We start from the raw sequence: 19,330 nt of genomic DNA on the forward strand, positions 1-19,330 counted from the left end.
TTTTGTAATTTTAATTATTGAACATCTGATAAAAAGGAAAAAGAAGAACAAAGAAAGAGACCTTTTCTCAGTCTGTGTTTCTTTCTCAGTAGCAAGGCAATCAATATGGTAATTAAGCAATCATACAAGCCAAGACATAGGCTGCCTGCCTTTTTTCCCCCTAACATGCATTCTTTCTTCTTAATTTCACCTTTTCAGCTTCATCTTTTACACTTTAAATCACATATATATATATATATACATTACAAAAGGAAGGTCTAGAAAATCAAGAAGAAATGGAAGGCCTAGAAAAAGCAGCATTTGTGATGTTGATCATGGCGCTGGTATCGGCATGCCAGGCAAGACTGACCTCTAATTTCTACGGAGAAACGTGTCCAGAAGCTCTCAGGACTATCCAAGCCTCGGTTGAGAGTGCAATTGCCCGAGAGCCACGCATGGCTGCCTCTCTCATTCGTCTGCATTTTCATGATTGCTTTGTCCAGGTTACTTTCTATACTTTGTCCTCAACTTCAATTGAACTTTCTACTTTTCTGTTTGGTTAATCCTGGCTTGATTGATGTATAAATTATAATTCAGGGTTGTGATGGGTCAATCTTGCTTGATGAGACTTCGTCTATAGACACCGAAAAGACTGCAGCTCCGAATAAGAATTCCACAAGAGGTTTTGAAGTAATTGAGAAAGTGAAGTCTCAGGTGGAGAAGATATGCCCTGCTGTTGTTTCCTGTGCTGATATCATCGCTGTTGCTGCAAGAGATGCTTCTGTATTTGTAAGTTCAAAATAAATTAATCTACCTTATTAATCATCTTAATTTCACTAATGGGCGGTAAATGGTTTTGGATCTTACTACACGGAAATAATTGACGTAAAAAAAAAGTATGCATATATGACATTATTAATTGATTTGTCGGATGTTTAGTAACTGAGTACTCTAACGCCCATCTTTTGCCGCAACGAGTCTTTTGCACTACAATTTGGTGTTTGTTGCTTTAGCGTTTTCTCTTGAGAAATGCTATTTTTCCAAAAAAAATAAAAGAAACTACTTTTCAGTTATAAAACACAAACAAAGATTATCTAATCAAACATCTAAAACTCTGATTTTTAAAATGAGAAAAGGAATAACCAAATACCTTGTACTTAATGAAATAGGGATAAGACTCCTACCATTTTTTTTGTAGTGCAGATTTACCTTTAACATAATAAATGATGCAATTTTTATCACTAATGTTATCAAGCAATAACAATTTTACCACTACCTATCAAAATATTTAAATAGAATGACTTGCTGTTATTTGACTCATTGCTAATTGTCCTCTCGGACAGTCTGAATTTTTTTACTCTGTTACTAATACAATTACAAATAATTTACAAAAATATAAGTTTTTCGGATACAAGTTAATCACACGTTCTTTAAAAAAAAAAGTTAATCACACGAAAAACTACATAAATATTTATTATGTTATTAAAATAGTTATAAATAACATTAAAGAAGACACAAAATTACTTCATTATGTTGATAGGAGTTAATTTAGATCACATTTTAAAGTCTAAAATATATAGCGTGACATTAAATTATTAGCTTGACGTATGTATAACCCGAACATGCTGGCCAAAAATAACAATATATATCAGGCGGGAGGTCCGTCTTGGAGAGTAAAGCTTGGAAGAAAGGATTCAAAAACTGCAAGTAGAAATCTAGCCAACACCGATCTTCCTAAGTTTACAGACAGCCTACAACAACTCATTTTTCGTTTTCAAACCAAAGGTCTATCTGTTAGAGACATGGTTGCTTTGTCAGGTAAATTTTTTACATTTAACAATCATAATTAATCATCATAATTTTCATTATTAATGAACAAATCTTTTTTTTTTTTTTTTCTTTCCAGGTTCTCATACACTTGGGCAAGCTCAATGTCTAACATTTCGTGATAGGATTTACAACGAAACTAACATTGATGCCGGATTCGCCTCTGCTCGCCACCAAAGTTGTCCTACTGCCGGAGGTGATCAGAATTTGGCTGCACTTGATTTGGTGACTCCTAATTCTTTTGATAACAAATATTTCAAGAATTTAATACAAAAGAAAGGACTTCTTCATTCCGATCAGGTTCTTTTCAGTGGTGGTTCTACTGATAATATTGTGTTGGAATATAGCAAAAATCGTCGGAAATTTTACTCGGATTTTGCATCTGCCATGCTCAAAATGGGAAATCTTATCAATCCTTCTCCGGGAGAGATAAGGAGAATTTGTAGCGTTGTGAATTAGTAATCTTTCCGATGTGTTACTGTTAGTTAAACTTTGTCATTCTTCTGCAGATTTCTTTGTCTCTGAACAATTAACTGTATAGAGATTTGTGAGCTTGTTTGATTTCATTGAATTATGTTATTCCTGAATTCTTTCTATTTAATCAAGTGTAAAATAAATGTTACAAGTGTTGTTTTATTTTTACTTTCTTCTAAGTAAAGGATTTATTTTCTCCTAAAATGATGAGAAATGAGGTTAGATTATAAGTAGTGGCGGAGGTAAAACAAATACTCCGAGAATCAATGCCCAGAAAATATATTAAAAGTAGAGAAAAGTTGGTCAGTAATCACTAGTAATGAATTTGATATTACTAGACAAATTCATTATAAATTGTGAGGTTACCAATGAAATTATATATGTAAGTACAAAAGAGGGAATCGAAATAACTTATCGGAATGAAAAAGTTGTGTCGTGGACAGAACCACTGTGTTGAAAACGATTACGGCAGACTCTGGTGCAATCTGGAAGTCCGATCGTCAACCAAGGTTTACACAGCGAGCGACGCACTAGTGCACTCTAGGGCGAAGCTTTGGAACAGCAAAATAATTAATTGCCCAGAGAAGAAAGCGTAATGAAGATGAAAATTGTAATCGGAAAGTTTTCTGTATCTCTGAACTCTGTAGAGTTCGTGTTTTATTTTGTGTAAAACGAACGTTGTAGTGGACAACGTTTTAGGAGAGAAAAACGTAATGGGTTGAGTAAAAACAGGGATAGTGGAGATAGGATTTTAACTTATTAAGAAATAGTAAAAAACGTAATGGGACGGGCGGGCGTCGCGCGAACGAACGAGCGAGCGCGCGCGTGTGGTTTATTTTGTAAAACCCACTAAACACAATTTAATAACTCCTCAAGCCCAACCCAATATAAACTCTTCAACTATCTCAAAAGTTTTCCATGTGGGATACTTAAAGTCACAAAAGACAAACAAAGGCTAAAGAGCCATTTTACCAAAATCTCCAACAATCCCCCACAAATGGCTTTATAGCAAAACAGTTTTAAAGACAATAATAAATCTTTTCTGGGCAATAAGTTACAGATTTTAAAAACTTAAGCATCAATATCTTTCGATTGAATTGATACATAGTGATATGAGGCAACATGTTATAGTTTTAGAAGTGAATTGCTCTTGAACTTCTACAACTCTAACTGAGACCCTCACAATACGTAAAGAAAACCTTTAAACGAAATTTTGCTGTTCCGCGATAAAAACACTAGCGCTTTTAATGGCCATGCGCATACCTTGGATCTCATGAGTGCTCTAGAAAGACAGCCCAATGTCTTTCATAGAAGGCGGCCCACCTTCACACACATGTAGGTGATCTCTATAAAAGACCATTAAGAGTTTCTCATAACTCAACCTCAACAGGAGCATCCATCAAGTTCATATAAATGAACCACCACACCACGGGCTATGGATTATACACACATTATCACAAGTCATAGGAATGGGTAAAATATAGTGTATAAAAAGGTAGTATGGTTTCGTTTGACCACGTATGGTATCCACCATATTTTCTTTAATCAGTGGGCTTTAGGCCCATTCCCCTCGACGTTTCTAAAACCATTCTTCTAGGTAACCCTTTGGTGAACGGATCAGCTAGATTCTTCTCTGATCTCACAAAATCTAAGGCAATTACCCCATGTTTCAAGAGTTGTCTTAATGCACTATGTCTAATGCGAATGTGTCTTTTCTTTCCGTTGTAGACACTGTTTTTTGCAGTACCCATGGCTGCCTGTGAATCACAATGAAGTGAGATAGGTGCATTAGATCTCCCCCACAATGGGACATCTGCCAATAAACTTCTCAACCAATCTGCTTATTGACTAGCTAGTTCTAGTGCTATAAATTCTGATTCCATGGTTGAGCATGCAATACAGGTTTGTTTGCATGATCTCCAACGGCACCACCACCCAAAACGAAAACATAACCATTAGTGGAACACACCAAATCATTTTTGGATGACCAGTTTGCATCACTATATCCCTCTAAAACAGCAGGAAATTTATTAAAATGCAAATTAAAGTTCATGGTACCTCTCAAGTATTTAAGTAAACGGCGAAGTGCATTCCAATGTTCATCATTTGGATTGTGAGTATATCTACTCAATCTATTTACAGCATATGCAATGCCAGGTCTAGTATGAGTCATTAAGAACATAACACTCCCAATAATCTTAGCATATTCTTCTTGTGAAACACTATTTCCTTTATTTTTAGTAAGACATATGCTAGGATCATAGGGTGTTCTAGCTGGCACTACATCAAAGCTATCAAACTTTTTTAATAACTTCTCAACATAATGTGATTGTCCTAAAGAAAAACCATTTTCAGTTTTTGTAATTTTGACACCAAGAATTACATCAGCTTTTCCCATGTCTTTCATGTCAAATTTTGATGATAAGAAAGCTTTGGTGTTATTCACTGCTTCTAAATTAGTGCCTAAGATAAGCATATCATCCATATAAAGACATACAATCACATAATTTGATCCAAATGATTTAGAATAAACGCATGTATCTGATCCATTAACTACGTACCCATCAGAAAGTAAAGTGGAGTTAAACTTTTCATACCATTGTTTGGGTGCCTGTTTCAGGCCGTACAATGACTTCCTCAGTTTGCATACCTTATCTTCCTGACCGGGTACAACATTTCCCTCAGGCTGTTGAACATAGATTTCTTTTTCTAAATCACCATTTAGAAAAGCTGTTTTTACATCCATCTGATGTACCACCAAATTATGTATTGCTGCAATTGCAATTAAGATTCTAATAGTAGAAATTTTAGTAACAGGAGAATAAGTATCAAAATAGTCAATTCCTTTCTTTTGACTATAGCCTACGGCAACTAATCTAACTTTGAACTTTTCAATGGATCCATCAGGTCTTCTTTTCCTTTTGAAGATCCATTTAAGTTTTATAGTTTTGGACCCTTTAGGCAAGGAGACTAGATCCCAAGTGTGATTGACCATAATAGAGTCTAATTCATTTTTTATTGCCTCTTTCCAAAAATTAGCATCTATAGAGGTCATGGCCTCCTTATATGTCTTAGGATCTTCTTCTATTAGATAGGCAGACATAAAAACATCATCTACTCTATCTGAATTTTCTAGCAGAAAAGAGGAAACAAAGTCGGGTCCAAAACTATTAGCTATTTTCCTTCTTTTACTTCTTCTAGGTTCATGTTCACATTCATCATGTTTTTCCAAAGAACTAGAAGCAAGAGAATCACTAGCAGATACAATATTAGAGGGACCAACATCATCACTCACAATATTTTTCTTTAAAGGAAAATCATTTTCGAAGAATTCTGCATCTCTAGATTCACATATGCTATAGTCATTTAGTGCCATGAATCTAAAGGCAGCACTATTAGAAGCACATCCAATAAAAACACAATCAAAGGTTTTTGGCCCTATGTTGGGTTTTCTAAAAGATGGAAAAGCAACTTTGGCAAGACAACCCCAAACCCTCAAGAAATTTAAATTAGGCGAATACCCCTTCCAAAGCTCATAGGGAGTTTTGTCTAATTTTTTATGAGGAACTCTATTTCAAATGTAGCATGCAGACAAAACAGCTTCCCCCCACATATTATCAGGCATACCAGAACTAATTAACATGACATTCATCATTTCCTTAAGCGTTCTATTTTTCCTTTCCGCTATACCGTTTTGTTGTGGTGTATATGGCGCACTAGTTTCATGTATAATGCCATTTTCCTCACAAAATGTTTTAAGGAAATTAGTTCCGTATTCTCCACCTCTATCAGATCTAAGCCTTTTTATTTTTCTATCTAGCTGATTTTCTACTTCCATTTTATATTTTAGAAACATACTTTCAGCCTCATCTTTTGATCTTAAAAGATATACTTTGGTGTATCTCGAAAAGTCATCAACAAAGGTCATATACCATCTTTTACCACCCCTACTTATGGAATTCTTAAAGTCAGCTAGATCAGAATGAATTAATTCAAGCAATTCAGTAGTTCTCTTAGTAACAGATGGAAAAGGCTTTTTGGCAAATTTAGCTTCTACACAAATAGAACATTTTCTTTCATGCTCAGAATTCACTTTATCAATAACATGCATATTTTTCAACCTTTTAATAGAAGCATAATTCACATGTCCTAATCTACCATGCCAAACGTCCAAAGACTCACATAAATAAGCAGAACCAGAAGAACTTGCATTAATTCCAACAGAGTTAACATCAACAGTGTTCATGATAAAAAGCCCATCACCTAGATACCCTTTCCCTACAAAGGTCCCATTTTTAGTAAGAATCACCTTATCAGCCTCAAAAGTAATTTTTAAACCAGCCTTATTTAATAAACTACCAGAAATAAGATTCCTACGAACTGAAGGCACATACAGAACATTATTCAATGATAAACTTTTTCCAGAAGTTAATTTGAGTAAGACTGTTCCTTTACCAACAACACCAGCAGTTGCGGTGTTACCCATGTAGACGCACTCTCCATCAGCAGCATCCTCAAAATGATAAAACAGCTCCCTGTTTGAACATAAGTGTCTGGTAGCTCCAGTATCCAACACCCAGTCAGTTTTGTTTTCCACCAAGTTCGACTCTACCACCACAGCAGCAATGATTTCATCGTTCTCCACCAAATTGGATTGTCCGGTAGGCTTTGTGTGAGCATTTTGATTTGAATTCTGTTGGTTCTTCCTTTGGAAACATTGAAATGCTTTGTGCCCGGGTTTTCCACACACAAAGCATTCAACCTTTCGCTTTTGGACCTTTCCATGCTTGAAAGACTTATTCTGTTTGAAGCCTTTTTGGGACTTGTTTGCATGCCCTTTTGATCTGTCTTTTGGAATCACAACAGATTCAACCACATTAGCATTAATAGAAACAGAAATAGAGGAAAGTTGCTTATCTTTCATTCTGTTTGCTTCTTCAGTTCGCATATGACTAACAAGCTCCTGCAGGCTGAAATCTTTCTTTTTGTGCTTCAGGTGGTTTCTGAAGTCACTCCAGGAAGGAGGGAACTTCTCCAGCAGAACATTGGCTTGAAGCATATCGCACATATTCATCCCCTCACTGAGAACTTCAGCAACAAGGTTCTCATATTCGTGAATCTGATCAATGATTGGTTTCTGATCAACCATCTGATAATGTAACCACCTGCCAACAACATATTTTCTTTTTCCAGCATCATCATACCCATATTTATCTTTTAAAGAGACCCAAATTTCTTTGTCAGACCTTTTGTTGACAAATATATCGAACACTGGGTTCGACATATGATTAAGGAGATGTCCTCTGACAGTTTTGTTATCTTTTTCATATTTAGCAGACTGATTATCGTATTGTTGAACGATAAGCGACATAGCAGGACCGTTTGGGTCGACAGGGGGATCAGACAGGACGACATAATCAAGGTCTAATTGTTCAAAAAATATAAGCATTTTCTGAGACCATCTTTTGTAGTTCAGACCGTCTAAGGGCTCTAATTTTGAGAGATCGGGAATATTTTTTGAGATTAGAGCAGACATGATGATGGACAAAAATAATCGTTTTCAAATTGTAAGTACAAAAGAGGGAATCGAAATAACTTATCGGAATGAAAAAGTTGTGTCGTGGACAGAACCATTGCGTTGAAAACGATTACGGCAGACTCTGGTGCAATCTGGAAGTCCGATCGTCAACCAAGGTTTACACAGCGAGCGACGCACTAGTGCACTCTAGGGCGAAGCTTTGGAACAGCAAAATAATTAATTGCCCAGAGAAGAAAGCGTAATGAAGATGAAAATTGTAATTGGAAAGTTTTCTGTATCTCTGAACTCTGTAGAGTTCGTGTTTTATTTTGTGTAAAACGAACGTTGTAGTGGACAACGTTTTAGGAGAGAAAAACGTAATGGGTTGAGTAAAAACAGGGATAGTGGAGATAGGATTTTAACTTATTAAGAAATAGTAAAAAAGGTTTAAAATATTTAATGGCCAAATAAAAATCGGGTCCAGTCCAGTCGGGACGGGCGGGCGAACGAACGAGCGAGCGCGCGCGTGTGGTTTATTTTGTAAAACCCACTAAACACAATTTAATAACTCCTCAAGCCCAACCCAATATAAACTCTTCAACTATCTCAAAAGTTTCCCATGTGGGATACTTAAAGTCACAAAAGACAAACAAAGGCTAAAGAGCCATTTTACCAAAATCTCCAACAATATATTTGGATCAAGTATTACGGACTGGATGCAGGACGGGTTAGTGAAACATGGGTCAATAAATCAAATTGAGTGGCCGTACTTTTTTCTAATGTACTTTGGTGGATCTGGAGATGGAGATGCTCGGCCATATTTGAGCCTGATATCTCGATCTGTCCCAATAAAATGGCGTTCATTTTTCAAAAAGCCACTGAAATTAATTACATTTTTCAACTCGAGCAACAGATGGACGGTCGGCTGGTTAGAGAAGTGTCCGTCGGTTGGAAGCCGCCTGAGGGCGAGTGGATCAAGCTAAATAGTGATGGTGCAAGTAAAGGTAACCTGGGGCAGGCTATGGCCTGGGGGGTTGCAAGGAACGGTTTAAGAGCTTGGCTAGGTGGGTTTGCAGTGAACCTGGGCATTTGCACGACAATTCTGGCAGAACTTTGGGGTTTATATTTTGCACGAAAATTTGCTTGGCATAGACGGTATAAGAAAGTGGTGTTTGAGATGGATTCTTTAGTGATTGTTCGGTTAATGCAGGAAGGAACTGATAATCGACACAATTATTATTGGCTGTTCTAGGAAGAAGCTTTTTCGACAGGATTGGGAAGTGAGGATTGTTCATGTTTTACGCGAAGGAAACAAAGCCGCGGACTGGATGGCGAACTACGCAGGGGTTTTGTCTCTAGGACTTCACGAGTGTGAGGTGCCTCCTGCAAGCATCCAAGATATTATTTTTTCTGACCAGTGCGGTACTTATCTCCCTAGGATGACTCGTACATGTTAGTTTTGTTTTTTTTTGTCGGAGTATAACCCCTCCATCTCATAAAAAAAAAGAGTGGAATTTCCGTCAGGAATTAAAATAAATAAAAATATATAGATAAAGTGGATTGCTAAATACCGTCTCCTAATTACTTATCACCGCCTTCATTTTGACGTTTTTGCCCTTTTCATTTTTTTATCAAATTTTTTCACTCTCTCTCTAATCTCTTCCAAAATCACAAACTCGAATGACAATCATGGTGGGAAATCACGATAAAGGAAAATGACTAATGTTCGCAAAGGTATGTTTTTTTGCTAAATTTTCATCGAAAACACAAGTTCCGTCTCTAGATTTGGAGACAGAACTCGTGTTGAAACACAATTTCCACATTAATTTTGATTATGACAAAAATATTAAATGAAATTAATATCTCCATAATTAATAAAACATTAAATTTAAATGTTGATTTATTTCTACTAATGTGTTTGTTGAAGTGTGTTGATGAATTAAGTTTAAGTTCAAAGAAATAAGAAAAGGCCTTAAGCCTTGAATCAAAGCCCATAAGACAAGGGCTTGTGGATCAAGCTCTAGCCCAACAGGCATAAGGATCCAGAAGCAAGCCTAGTTGTCTCAAAGATGAGACAAACTCGGAAGACAGATCAAGCCACACTGGACAAGATCAAGAGTTGACTCTGCGCAACTAACAAAGCCTCGCCATAAAAGGAAAGTTTCAGAAGCAACAAACAACTTGTCTCTTGGTCAACCTGAGAACTTTACCTGATTTGGTTAGACAACCAATCTGCTTCCGAGACTAAGCCTGAAGCACAACGCAACAGACAAATCAACGGTAAAAGATAGAAGACCATTGGCTATTGACACCGGCTTTTGAGGAGTGAAAGCGACAGAAGAGCGTTTCCCTCTCAACGGTTATTTCGAAATTTGAAATGACCCCAGCCCTCAGGTGGCAACTATAAAAGGCCCCTCATTTGCAACTTTGGAACTTGATCTTCAACGCCGAAATTCTGAGTGAATCATTTCCTGAAGTTCCAAGCAAAGTAAAGCATTTACACAAACGTCTTTATTCTTCTGTGTAATCATTTTCTAAGATCATTCATAGAGTTTTTATTAAGAACAACATTACCAATCTTTTAGATTAGTTTGGAAGCTCTGCTGTTTGTTCAGTATTCAGCAAACAGAGAGTTAGATAGTTTTGAGTGTAGGATTATAGAGGAAGGTTATCAAATGACCACGGACCGCTCGCCACCACTCTGTCCCGATCAATCACATGAAAATTTTTAAAAGAGAAACGATTGTTCTCCAGCTCAGCAATCGCTATGCCCCTCCCCGGCCTCCATAAGTTTGCGAGCTTGTTCTTCATGGCTATGAAATTAATATTCATGTCTGTTAAAAATCTGCTGATCATGGTTAAATTAGTTTTATGCTCGGCACTCTTCGACAGCTTCTCCAGGAAATCCAACTCGGCATGCTCATCCTCTCCAATTTCTAGACCTTCCATTGCCCTCTCCATCGTCTCTAAACCAGGTCAAGTAAAACAGCAAAACAATCTCACTTGTAGAATCACAAGATGACAAACCCTAATGAACTAGGGAAGGGGTTTTCCGCCCTTTATTGCACTGGCCGCTCAGCTGTGCTTATTATGGAGGGATTCTTTGGGTAATTATTATAATTTCCTAAGATTTTCTGGATTTATTCAAGCTTTTTATTTTTAAAAACAAGAATATTATTAATAAAAGTCTCATTTACTTCTCAAAAATTCCAAGAATGTACAAATGAATATTCTATGCTTGGATGAATATTTTGGAAATACTTGGATAATTACTATTATTTGCTAAGTTTTTCTAGCTTTTATTTCAAATAAAATAGAATTTTATTGATAAAAGCTCTATTTTCATTCTCAATAATTCTGAGAATATTCGAATGATTATTAGTCAATCCATAATTCAATTTGAGGATATCTAGGTAATTATCATGACTTTCTAGATTTTCATTAGCTTTATTAGTTTTTCATTATCGGGGATTCAAATAATATCAAATTCGATATTCTTTCCACTGGAAAACATCTCGAGAATACTAAGGTAATTATCATAATCTTTTAAATTTTCACCAGAATAAGCAGCAATATTTATGTAAGTAATTATCTCGTCCGCTGTATGATTTTCGGAACGAAGTAACAAACATACAAGGTTTTGGAACATTCCCTGGAATGTGGGGGTTGATTACTGCAAATACTTTGCGTCTTTTTTTTTTGGTAGGGGCAAATACTTTGCGTCTTACTTTCATTAAAAATAGAATATTATTGATAAAAGCTATATATATATTTTCATTCTTAATAATTCCAAGAATATTTGAATGAATATGCTTCAATTCAGAATGGGTATTGCTATATACCACAATATTTTTTCCACCCACCGCATTCTTTTGATATTTATGCCATTGTCATAATTTTTTTATCAAAAACCAAAACTTTTTTTTCCTCTCTTTTTCTCCCAAGCCTAAAAACCCGAATTGGAGGAAAATGGACCTGAGCATTCCCGAAGACCATGATTTCGAACACGAGGTAATCCTACGATATAAATTTAAATTAAAATTTCGTTTTTTGAATTTCGAATTTTTTTTTTGGCCTAAACGGGCAGCGCGCACCGTTCCACCGTACGGTGGAACGGATGCGCCGCTCGTTCCGCCGTAAGGCGGAACGAGCATGGCTCTCGTTCCACCGTACGGTGGAACAATTGCGCCTTTCGTTCCACCGTACGGTGGAACGAGAGCGCCGTTCGTTCCACCTTACGGTGGAACGAACGGCCGTGCCGTTTCCACCACGGGTGGAAGGGGCAGTTCGTCCGTTCCACCCGTGGTGGAAACGGCACGACGATTCCGTTTACCTTATATTCATATGGGTCCCGCTTCCGATTCGGAGGCGGAACCCGTGATTTTTGAGTAATTTAAAAAAAAAACTTAACAGAGATTTCATGAAGCCTTTACCCGCTCCTGGCTTTGGCGGCATGTTGTTTTAGGTCGGATTTTTTGAAAAACCAAAAAGCTAGAGAGGATTTGAGATTTTTGAATTTTTGAGTTTAAATTATGAGGAGGGCAAAATTGTCAAAAAAGTGCGGTAGGTGGAAAAAATATTGCGGTATATAGCAGCCCACATTCAGAATTCAGTTTGAGGATATCTAAGTAATTATCATGATATTCTAAGTTTTCATTAATCTTTTATTTCAATCAAAACAGAACTTCATCGATGAAAGTCCTACTTCCACTATCGGGGATTTCAAAAATATCAAATCCGATATTCTTTCCATTAGAATATACTTCGAGGGTACTTAGGTAATCATTACAATCTTCTGAGGTTTTCACTAGAATTAATGGTATAGGATTCTCAGAACGAAGTAACAAATGTACACGGTTCTAGAATATTTTTCGAAATATGGTGATAATTATTGTAAACATTATGTGTTTTAGACTAGTTTTCTCAAAACTACTTCTTCAACATTTTTATGATTTTGAATATCATTTTACTATTTCCTCAATTGAAGGTTTTAATACCAATTCCCTTAATTTTCATTCCTCGTACCCATGTTTTCAAATCAAAGCTAGGTTGTTCTATCATGATTGCAACTTGTTTGAACAAACCTAAGAATGGTGAACTACTGACTTCTCAAAATAATAACTATTATTTATCTATTGCTTTGGCATCGTAATAATTATTTAGGGTTGAAAGTGAAGTAGAATCTCATGAATGAACTTATTAAGAGATATTTAAGATATTATGAAATACTTAAAGTAGATATAGTAGTCAACGAACTCTATCTAATTAGGGGTATGGTACTCTCATTGCAGCATTTTCTGTATCGATTATTTCTCGATATATAGTAGAAAAAACTGAGTGGCGATTCTAATTACTCTTCGGGGATGGATATTTATCCCATTCATAACCGAAATCTCAAAAAACCAAATGTGGGGTATCGAAAGATTCCGCCCTTAAAAGCCACGTGACCCATTCCTGAGGAAATATGGAGTGCTAGGAATGGTGACCATGAGAAAAAATTGGAAAATCATCTCGTGCGATTCCTCGTCCACAAACTTATCCGACGCTCACACCTGTATTAACAGTCTCCTTAAGACAAACGTTTCCCAGGATATAATAGATTACATAACTGAACTATTATTGTGCATAAATTTGTTATCATCGGAGCAGAAAAAACAGGAATAATGTAAACATACAAAGAACATAAATTTTAAAGATAATTTTATTTTCAATGTAAAATTTGACAGTTCCATCGTGTGTAAACAGATTCGAATGAACATGTCTGTTCATGAATGAACACGACTGTTCATAAACGAACACGACTGTTCATGAACGAAGACGACTATTCATGAAAAGATGTGTCTATTGGAATTTAAACCAATGAGGTGTTTGTTTACTCCATTTTCTACTCATGTTTGCATTTTCACTTTAAAATTGAGAGTTTTAGGTGATTGATTAAGGATCTCCTGTTTAACTTTTATACATAAAAAGTAGCTTTTTTATAAAAACAGAGAATCCCTGCTTTTTCAAAAAACAATTTTTTCCAACAGCAAACAACAAACAACAGGTAAACTAAATGACCCTTAATTTCATTTATATATATATATATATATATATATATATATATATATATATATATTCCAACAATATGTTCTATTAACAAAGTAAAGTGTTTTAAATTACAATGTTAACTTCTGATGATGTGTACAGCTGATAAGCAATGATAATTTTATTTTAAAAAAATACATTTACATATCGACAAAACATAGCTCCACACAATTGAAACCATAGATCATATGATTAACATTTCACATTTTTTTTACTATTTGCATTTTATAAACTAAATTGATGTTTAAATTTATTTAACATAATTGCAATCCGATTTAGGAGACTGTTTGTCGATATGTAAATGTAATTTTTTTTAAAGACACAAATGTTCTTATAATTGTCGTCACAACTTAATTATGTAATTTCAAATACTGCGTTTTATTAATGGAACATACCACATACCTCTATTTACAAACTTTTAAACTAGGTTTAATACATCATTTGCCCCATGAACTTGTCCAAAAAGCTTGATTGGCCCCCTGAACTTTCAAAGTGTCTCGATAGCTCCCTGAACTTGTATAAAATGTTCAGTTAGCCCCCTGAACTTGCACAAAATGTAATCAATTGATCACTCAGTTGTAAAAAAGTAAGTTAAATGTGAAAGATGTATTGCATGAGCCTTAAAAATAGTAAAATGACCGAAATCGGGCTATACGGTTCTTAGATTAGAGAAGACAAGTTGTATAGTTCAGCAAGCAATAACTTCCTTTTTAATCTATTTTTGAATTATGTAATAACATTCTAAGATGCGTGTAATACATCTTCTGCATTTAACTTACTTTTTTTGCGACCGAGTTATCAATTGATTACATTTTATGCAAGTTCAGGGGGCTAACTAAACATTTTATGCAAATTCAAGGGGCTATTGAGATACTTTGAAAGTTCAGGGGGCCAATCAAGCTTTTTGGACAAGTTTAGGGAGCAAATGATGTATTAAGCCTTTAAACTATATGTATGTTTGTGTTGGACAAAAAAGCAAGGCACGTGAATTTCTTTTTCTCTAAAATTGTAATATGAAAATATTTTTGTATTTCTTTTTCTCAAAAATTATGATATGAATATATATAATTTTTTCTTTCTAAAATTAAATTAATGAATTGCTAAGACTTTTTTTTTTTTTTTTTTGAAACAAACAACAACAATTATTAACTTAAATCAGAAGATAACACATCAATAATAAACAGTGGTGGACAGACCCACTCACCACGAACATAACTAGAAGTAACAGCTTTAGCTAGGCTATGGGCTGCTAAATTCGCTGATCGTTTAATAAAAGAGATCGAACAGGAGTTCAAATCTCACAACACTCATTGGCTTTTTTGGAGCTGAATAGCCCGTACCACCATCAGACAGTCGGACTGAACTTCAACATGGCTTAAGTTATAATTCTTGATCCATGATAGCGCTTCGCGGATGGCCATTGCCTCAGCCAAAGGTGGATCTGTTATCTCAACAAGGTAACCCATGCTTGCCGCAAAGCATCGCCCCTGATAGTCGCGTAAAAGGAAACCAAAAGAGCAGAAATTATTTAACCCATTTACCCCTGCATCGACGTTACATATGTAGCAGCCTGCAACCGGTTTCTTCCATTTACACAAAGCACTCGTATATTGATTTTGTTGATCAGGGTGATGTCTTTGCGCTGCCTCCCAAGCCGTCAGTTCAGCAGTGGCGGTTTGAAATATTTCCTCAAGCGTTCGAATTTTATCATTCCAAACTTTTTCGTTTCGTGCCCTCCATAGTTACCAACAGATTATCGCAATAAGGTTACAATCCCTCGTCATATCACCAAGGATATTTGTAAACTAATGGATAAAATTCGTGATTAGATCCAACCGATTGTCTTTGAACAATAATTTCCATACCTGAGCAGCTCGAGGACACCCTATGAACACGTGAAACTCGTTTTCCCCGAAAGCTCCGCACACTGGACAGCAGTTAGATAGCGAGCTATGACGAATTGCAAGATTATTCAAAGACTTCTTTGAAACTTAATTAATAATTTAGAAGCAGTTGGATATGGGTTTAGTGTTGCAAAATCAATAATTATAATTTCCACATTGATGGCTGGAGAAATCATAGGATGGGTTGAATGCTCAACCAATCTAAATTTAAAACGTGGCGTTATACGACCAAACTCTTCTTCTGCAGCAAATTTCCGGTTTCCGTCCAAAGGAGTTGGTAACTAAATAATAATTAACACAAAACAAAGTTTCTATTACAATGATAATAATAATAATTAAAATGCAAATTGTGTCTAACCATTTAGATTCTCGGTAAATCACACCCCATGACCCTTAAATCTTTGTCTTACTTGTTTATATCCTTTGAAATTTAAATCTGGATATAAAAATTTCCAACCTTTTTTATTTACATAGTAAGTTTCTTAATACTTTCATAGCAAGTAACCATGAGTTTTAGAGCTTGTGAAAATGAAATTCTAATCAACATTTTAATTATTTAATCGTTAATTTTGAAGTTATTTAAGTGTTATTTAGTTAGAAGTGATAAATTGAATATTAAAGAGAAAAAATTTTAAAAACGTGATTTCATAAAATAATGTTGTTCTAATTAACTTGAAATTTTGAACTTCTTATTTTGATGTGTTTACATTTATAATAGGCTTTTATGTTAGTAAAAAGAAAAGTTCAAGTGTTTTTATCAAGTTTTAAAACCAAGGGCTACAAAGAAAGTAAGCAAAACTTGAGAGTCCATTGGGATAATTTCAAGAATGATGCATATATAGTTTCATTAACAGTAGTAGTAGGTGTAAATTGAAGTTTGATTAGAATTTAGAGATTGTAGGGTATCCCGAACCTAAAATTGTATATGAAAATTTTCATTAACTAAGTTTGATATTGAACCGTCTAGTAAAAGTTAGACTTAAAATTTTATTGTTTTATATGATAGATAGATAGATAGATGCTAATAATCAACTAAATTTACACTTTATCCTACAATAATATAGTTGTTAAGTGGTTCTCTACAAATTACTATAAAAAAGTAATTTTTATTTAGTTTTTCTTATTAATAAATAAATTTGTATTGATTAAATTTATTTATTTTTTAAAAATAAAGTATAAGAATTGTGTGCGCCTCAAAAATATTGTACCTTATCCCTATGTAATATAAATATAGCCATTCGAGAACTTCTATTATACTCTCGGTATAATATATCCGTCCAATTAAATAATATCACTTATATACATCTATTTCTTAACATCAATCATCTGGAATGTAGAGTATTACTCACGAGTGTATAGTAGTTGTTGGGTGAGAATAACACAGGTCAAAGAGACAGGCTTTCCCATACTCATCATTATTCTTTCCTTTATTTGGTAGCATGCATTTACAAACAATGTTCGTTAAAATATTCTCTTAGAATTAAAAGGCATAAACCTTTTCCTTATCTTATTATTGGAATTAAAATATATATGATCTAATCTCATGACTAGTCTTTATATGTCACAATCAATCATTTTCAAAACTCATGCATGCATTACCCATTTTGAATAGTTGCTGATCTGCCATTTTCTTCATCTATATAAGCTTTGATTCACCACACTTTACTTTTCATCTTCTCATATCTCTCTCACTATAGGAATCAAACAGTGAAATATATATATATGGCCAAAACAGCAGTCTTAATTTTGATATTGTTGCTGCTGAATATGGTGGCATGCCATGCTAAGCTGAGCTCTGATTATTACTCAAAATCATGTCCAAAAGCACTCACTACTATTCGAAATTCAATCAACACTGCAATTGCACGAGAACGAAGAATGGCTGCCTCTCTTATTCGTCTACATTTTCATGATTGCTTCGTTCAGGTTTATATATATACTTCTCCTAGACTCTCTATTAAATAATTGATCAACTACTTAATTTTATCTTCATTAATAAATATTCTGTTCCATAGGGTTGTGATGCCTCAGTTTTACTAGACGAGACATCATCAATACAGAGCGAAAAGACTGCAATTCAAAACTTGAATTCGGCCAGAGGTTTTGAAGTCATTTCAAAAGCCAAATCTGAAGTGGAGAAGATATGCCCTGGCGTTGTTTCTTGTTCTGATATTCTCGCCGTAGCGGCAAGAGATGCCTCCGTATATGTAAGTATATATTATAGGAGAGGGCTTGAGCACTCGCTGATCACTAGAAGTTTTAATTTTTTTAGGATAAAGAGTTACAAATATTTTTAGCTAAGCATTTGAAATTTTGATGAGCAGGTGGGAGGTCCATCTTGGAGTGTAAAGGTTGGAAGAAAGGATTCAACAACTGCAAGTAGAAATCTAGCCTCTGCCGATCTTCCTAAGTTTACAGACAGTGTAAGAGTACTCATTTTTCGTTTTGAAAGGAAAGGTCTTTCTGCTAGAGACATGGTTGCTTTGTCAGGTTCTCATACACTTGGCCAAGCTCAATGCGCAACATTTCGCGGTAGGATTTATAATGAAACCAACATTGATGCTGGATTTGCCTCCACTCGCCGACGTGGCTGTCCTTCTGTAGGAGGTGATTCAAATTTGGCTGCACTTGATTTGTTGACTCCAAATTCATTTGACAACAATTATTTTAAGAATTTAGTACAAAAGAAAGGACTTCTTCATTCTGATCAGGTTCTTTTCAGCGGTGGTTCTACTGATGATATGGTTCTCGAATACAGCAAAAATCGTGCCAAATTTAACTCCGATTTTGCCTCTGCCATAGTCAAGATGGGAAATCTTATTAATCCATCTGCTCGACAGATACGGAAAATCTGCAGTGCTGTTAACTAGTTGTCTATGTGCGTTAGGCGTACAGTATAGTTTTTCATACAATGTATATGTTACACTTCTCATCAATTGTAAAATGAATGTTACATGTTTTATCTCATTTTTATTTCATATCAATAAAGTAATTTTCAATGAATGTTCTTTAAATTCTGTTCAAAGGCCATTTGGACTCTAGTTGATGATTTTTAAGAAAGAAAAGAAAGAAAGAAAAGAAACCAAATGTAATAATGATTCTAAAGAAATTAAATGCAGCCAATTAAAAGGTATTTTTGCTCCTAAATACTTGAAAACAATTCCCTTAAAATGAATGAATCAATTATATAGGAATATTAACAAAGAATACTATTCTTAAATGGACTAGGATTTGATAAGGGGCGGTTTAGTCTTTCTAAACATATATATCATGCACCATAGATTGCATTTTGCAACGATGTTGTCCGTTGCATTTACACCAACAACTGTTATACCAAAATGGGTAAGGCAACGGTTTTGACCATTTTTTGGTCATCAATAATCCTATATGTCTAACTTACAATATATTCTTCAAACGCTCTAAAACTTAAATATTACACAAAGTAGTTCATGTTCTCTGAACAATTTTTACAAATGAATCTCATCAGCTCGCCTTATAGCTAATGAGTCTTGGAGTCTAGGCGCATGGCAAGCACTTTAGG

General features: G+C 35.0%; 2 protein-coding genes across 2 annotated transcripts; both read left to right on the forward strand.

Moving 5' to 3' along the window:
- Positions 1-178: 178 nt before the first annotated feature.
- LOC136209127 (lignin-forming anionic peroxidase-like) lies at positions 179-2,431 on the forward strand. Its single transcript, XM_066000506.1, has 4 exons — positions 179-482; positions 577-768; positions 1,632-1,797; positions 1,886-2,431. The coding sequence occupies exons 1-4, from the start codon at positions 276-278 to the stop codon at positions 2,263-2,265; spliced, it is 945 nt and encodes a 314-aa protein (XP_065856578.1). The 5' UTR covers positions 179-275; the 3' UTR covers positions 2,266-2,431.
- A 15,050-nt stretch (positions 2,432-17,481) lies between these two features.
- On the forward strand, positions 17,482-18,766 carry LOC136209350 (lignin-forming anionic peroxidase-like). The gene is made up of 3 exons (XM_066000793.1): positions 17,482-17,715; positions 17,805-17,996; positions 18,114-18,766. The coding sequence occupies exons 1-3, from the start codon at positions 17,512-17,514 to the stop codon at positions 18,657-18,659; spliced, it is 942 nt and encodes a 313-aa protein (XP_065856865.1). The 5' UTR covers positions 17,482-17,511; the 3' UTR covers positions 18,660-18,766.
- Positions 18,767-19,330: the final 564 nt, after the last annotated feature.

This window comes from Euphorbia lathyris, chromosome 10, assembly GCF_963576675.1.
Source record: "Euphorbia lathyris chromosome 10, ddEupLath1.1, whole genome shotgun sequence".
Taxonomy (NCBI): domain Eukaryota; kingdom Viridiplantae; phylum Streptophyta; class Magnoliopsida; order Malpighiales; family Euphorbiaceae; genus Euphorbia; species Euphorbia lathyris.

Bases quoted from the DNA above. Each gene is read 5' to 3' on its own strand.
- LOC136209127 (XM_066000506.1), top strand. From the start codon at position 276: ATGGAAGGCCTAGAAAAAGCAGCATTTGTGATGTTGATCATGGCGCTG. The intron at 483-576 runs GTTACTTTCTAT...ATTATAATTCAG, and splicing joins TTCATGATTGCTTTGTCCAG to GGTTGTGATGGGTCAATCTT. The intron at 769-1,631 runs GTAAGTTCAAAA...AATATATATCAG, and splicing joins CAAGAGATGCTTCTGTATTT to GCGGGAGGTCCGTCTTGGAG.
- LOC136209350 (XM_066000793.1), top strand. From the start codon at position 17,512: ATGGCCAAAACAGCAGTCTTAATTTTGATATTGTTGCTGCTGAATATG. The intron at 17,716-17,804 runs GTTTATATATAT...TCTGTTCCATAG, and splicing joins TTCATGATTGCTTCGTTCAG to GGTTGTGATGCCTCAGTTTT. The intron at 17,997-18,113 runs GTAAGTATATAT...TTTGATGAGCAG, and splicing joins CAAGAGATGCCTCCGTATAT to GTGGGAGGTCCATCTTGGAG.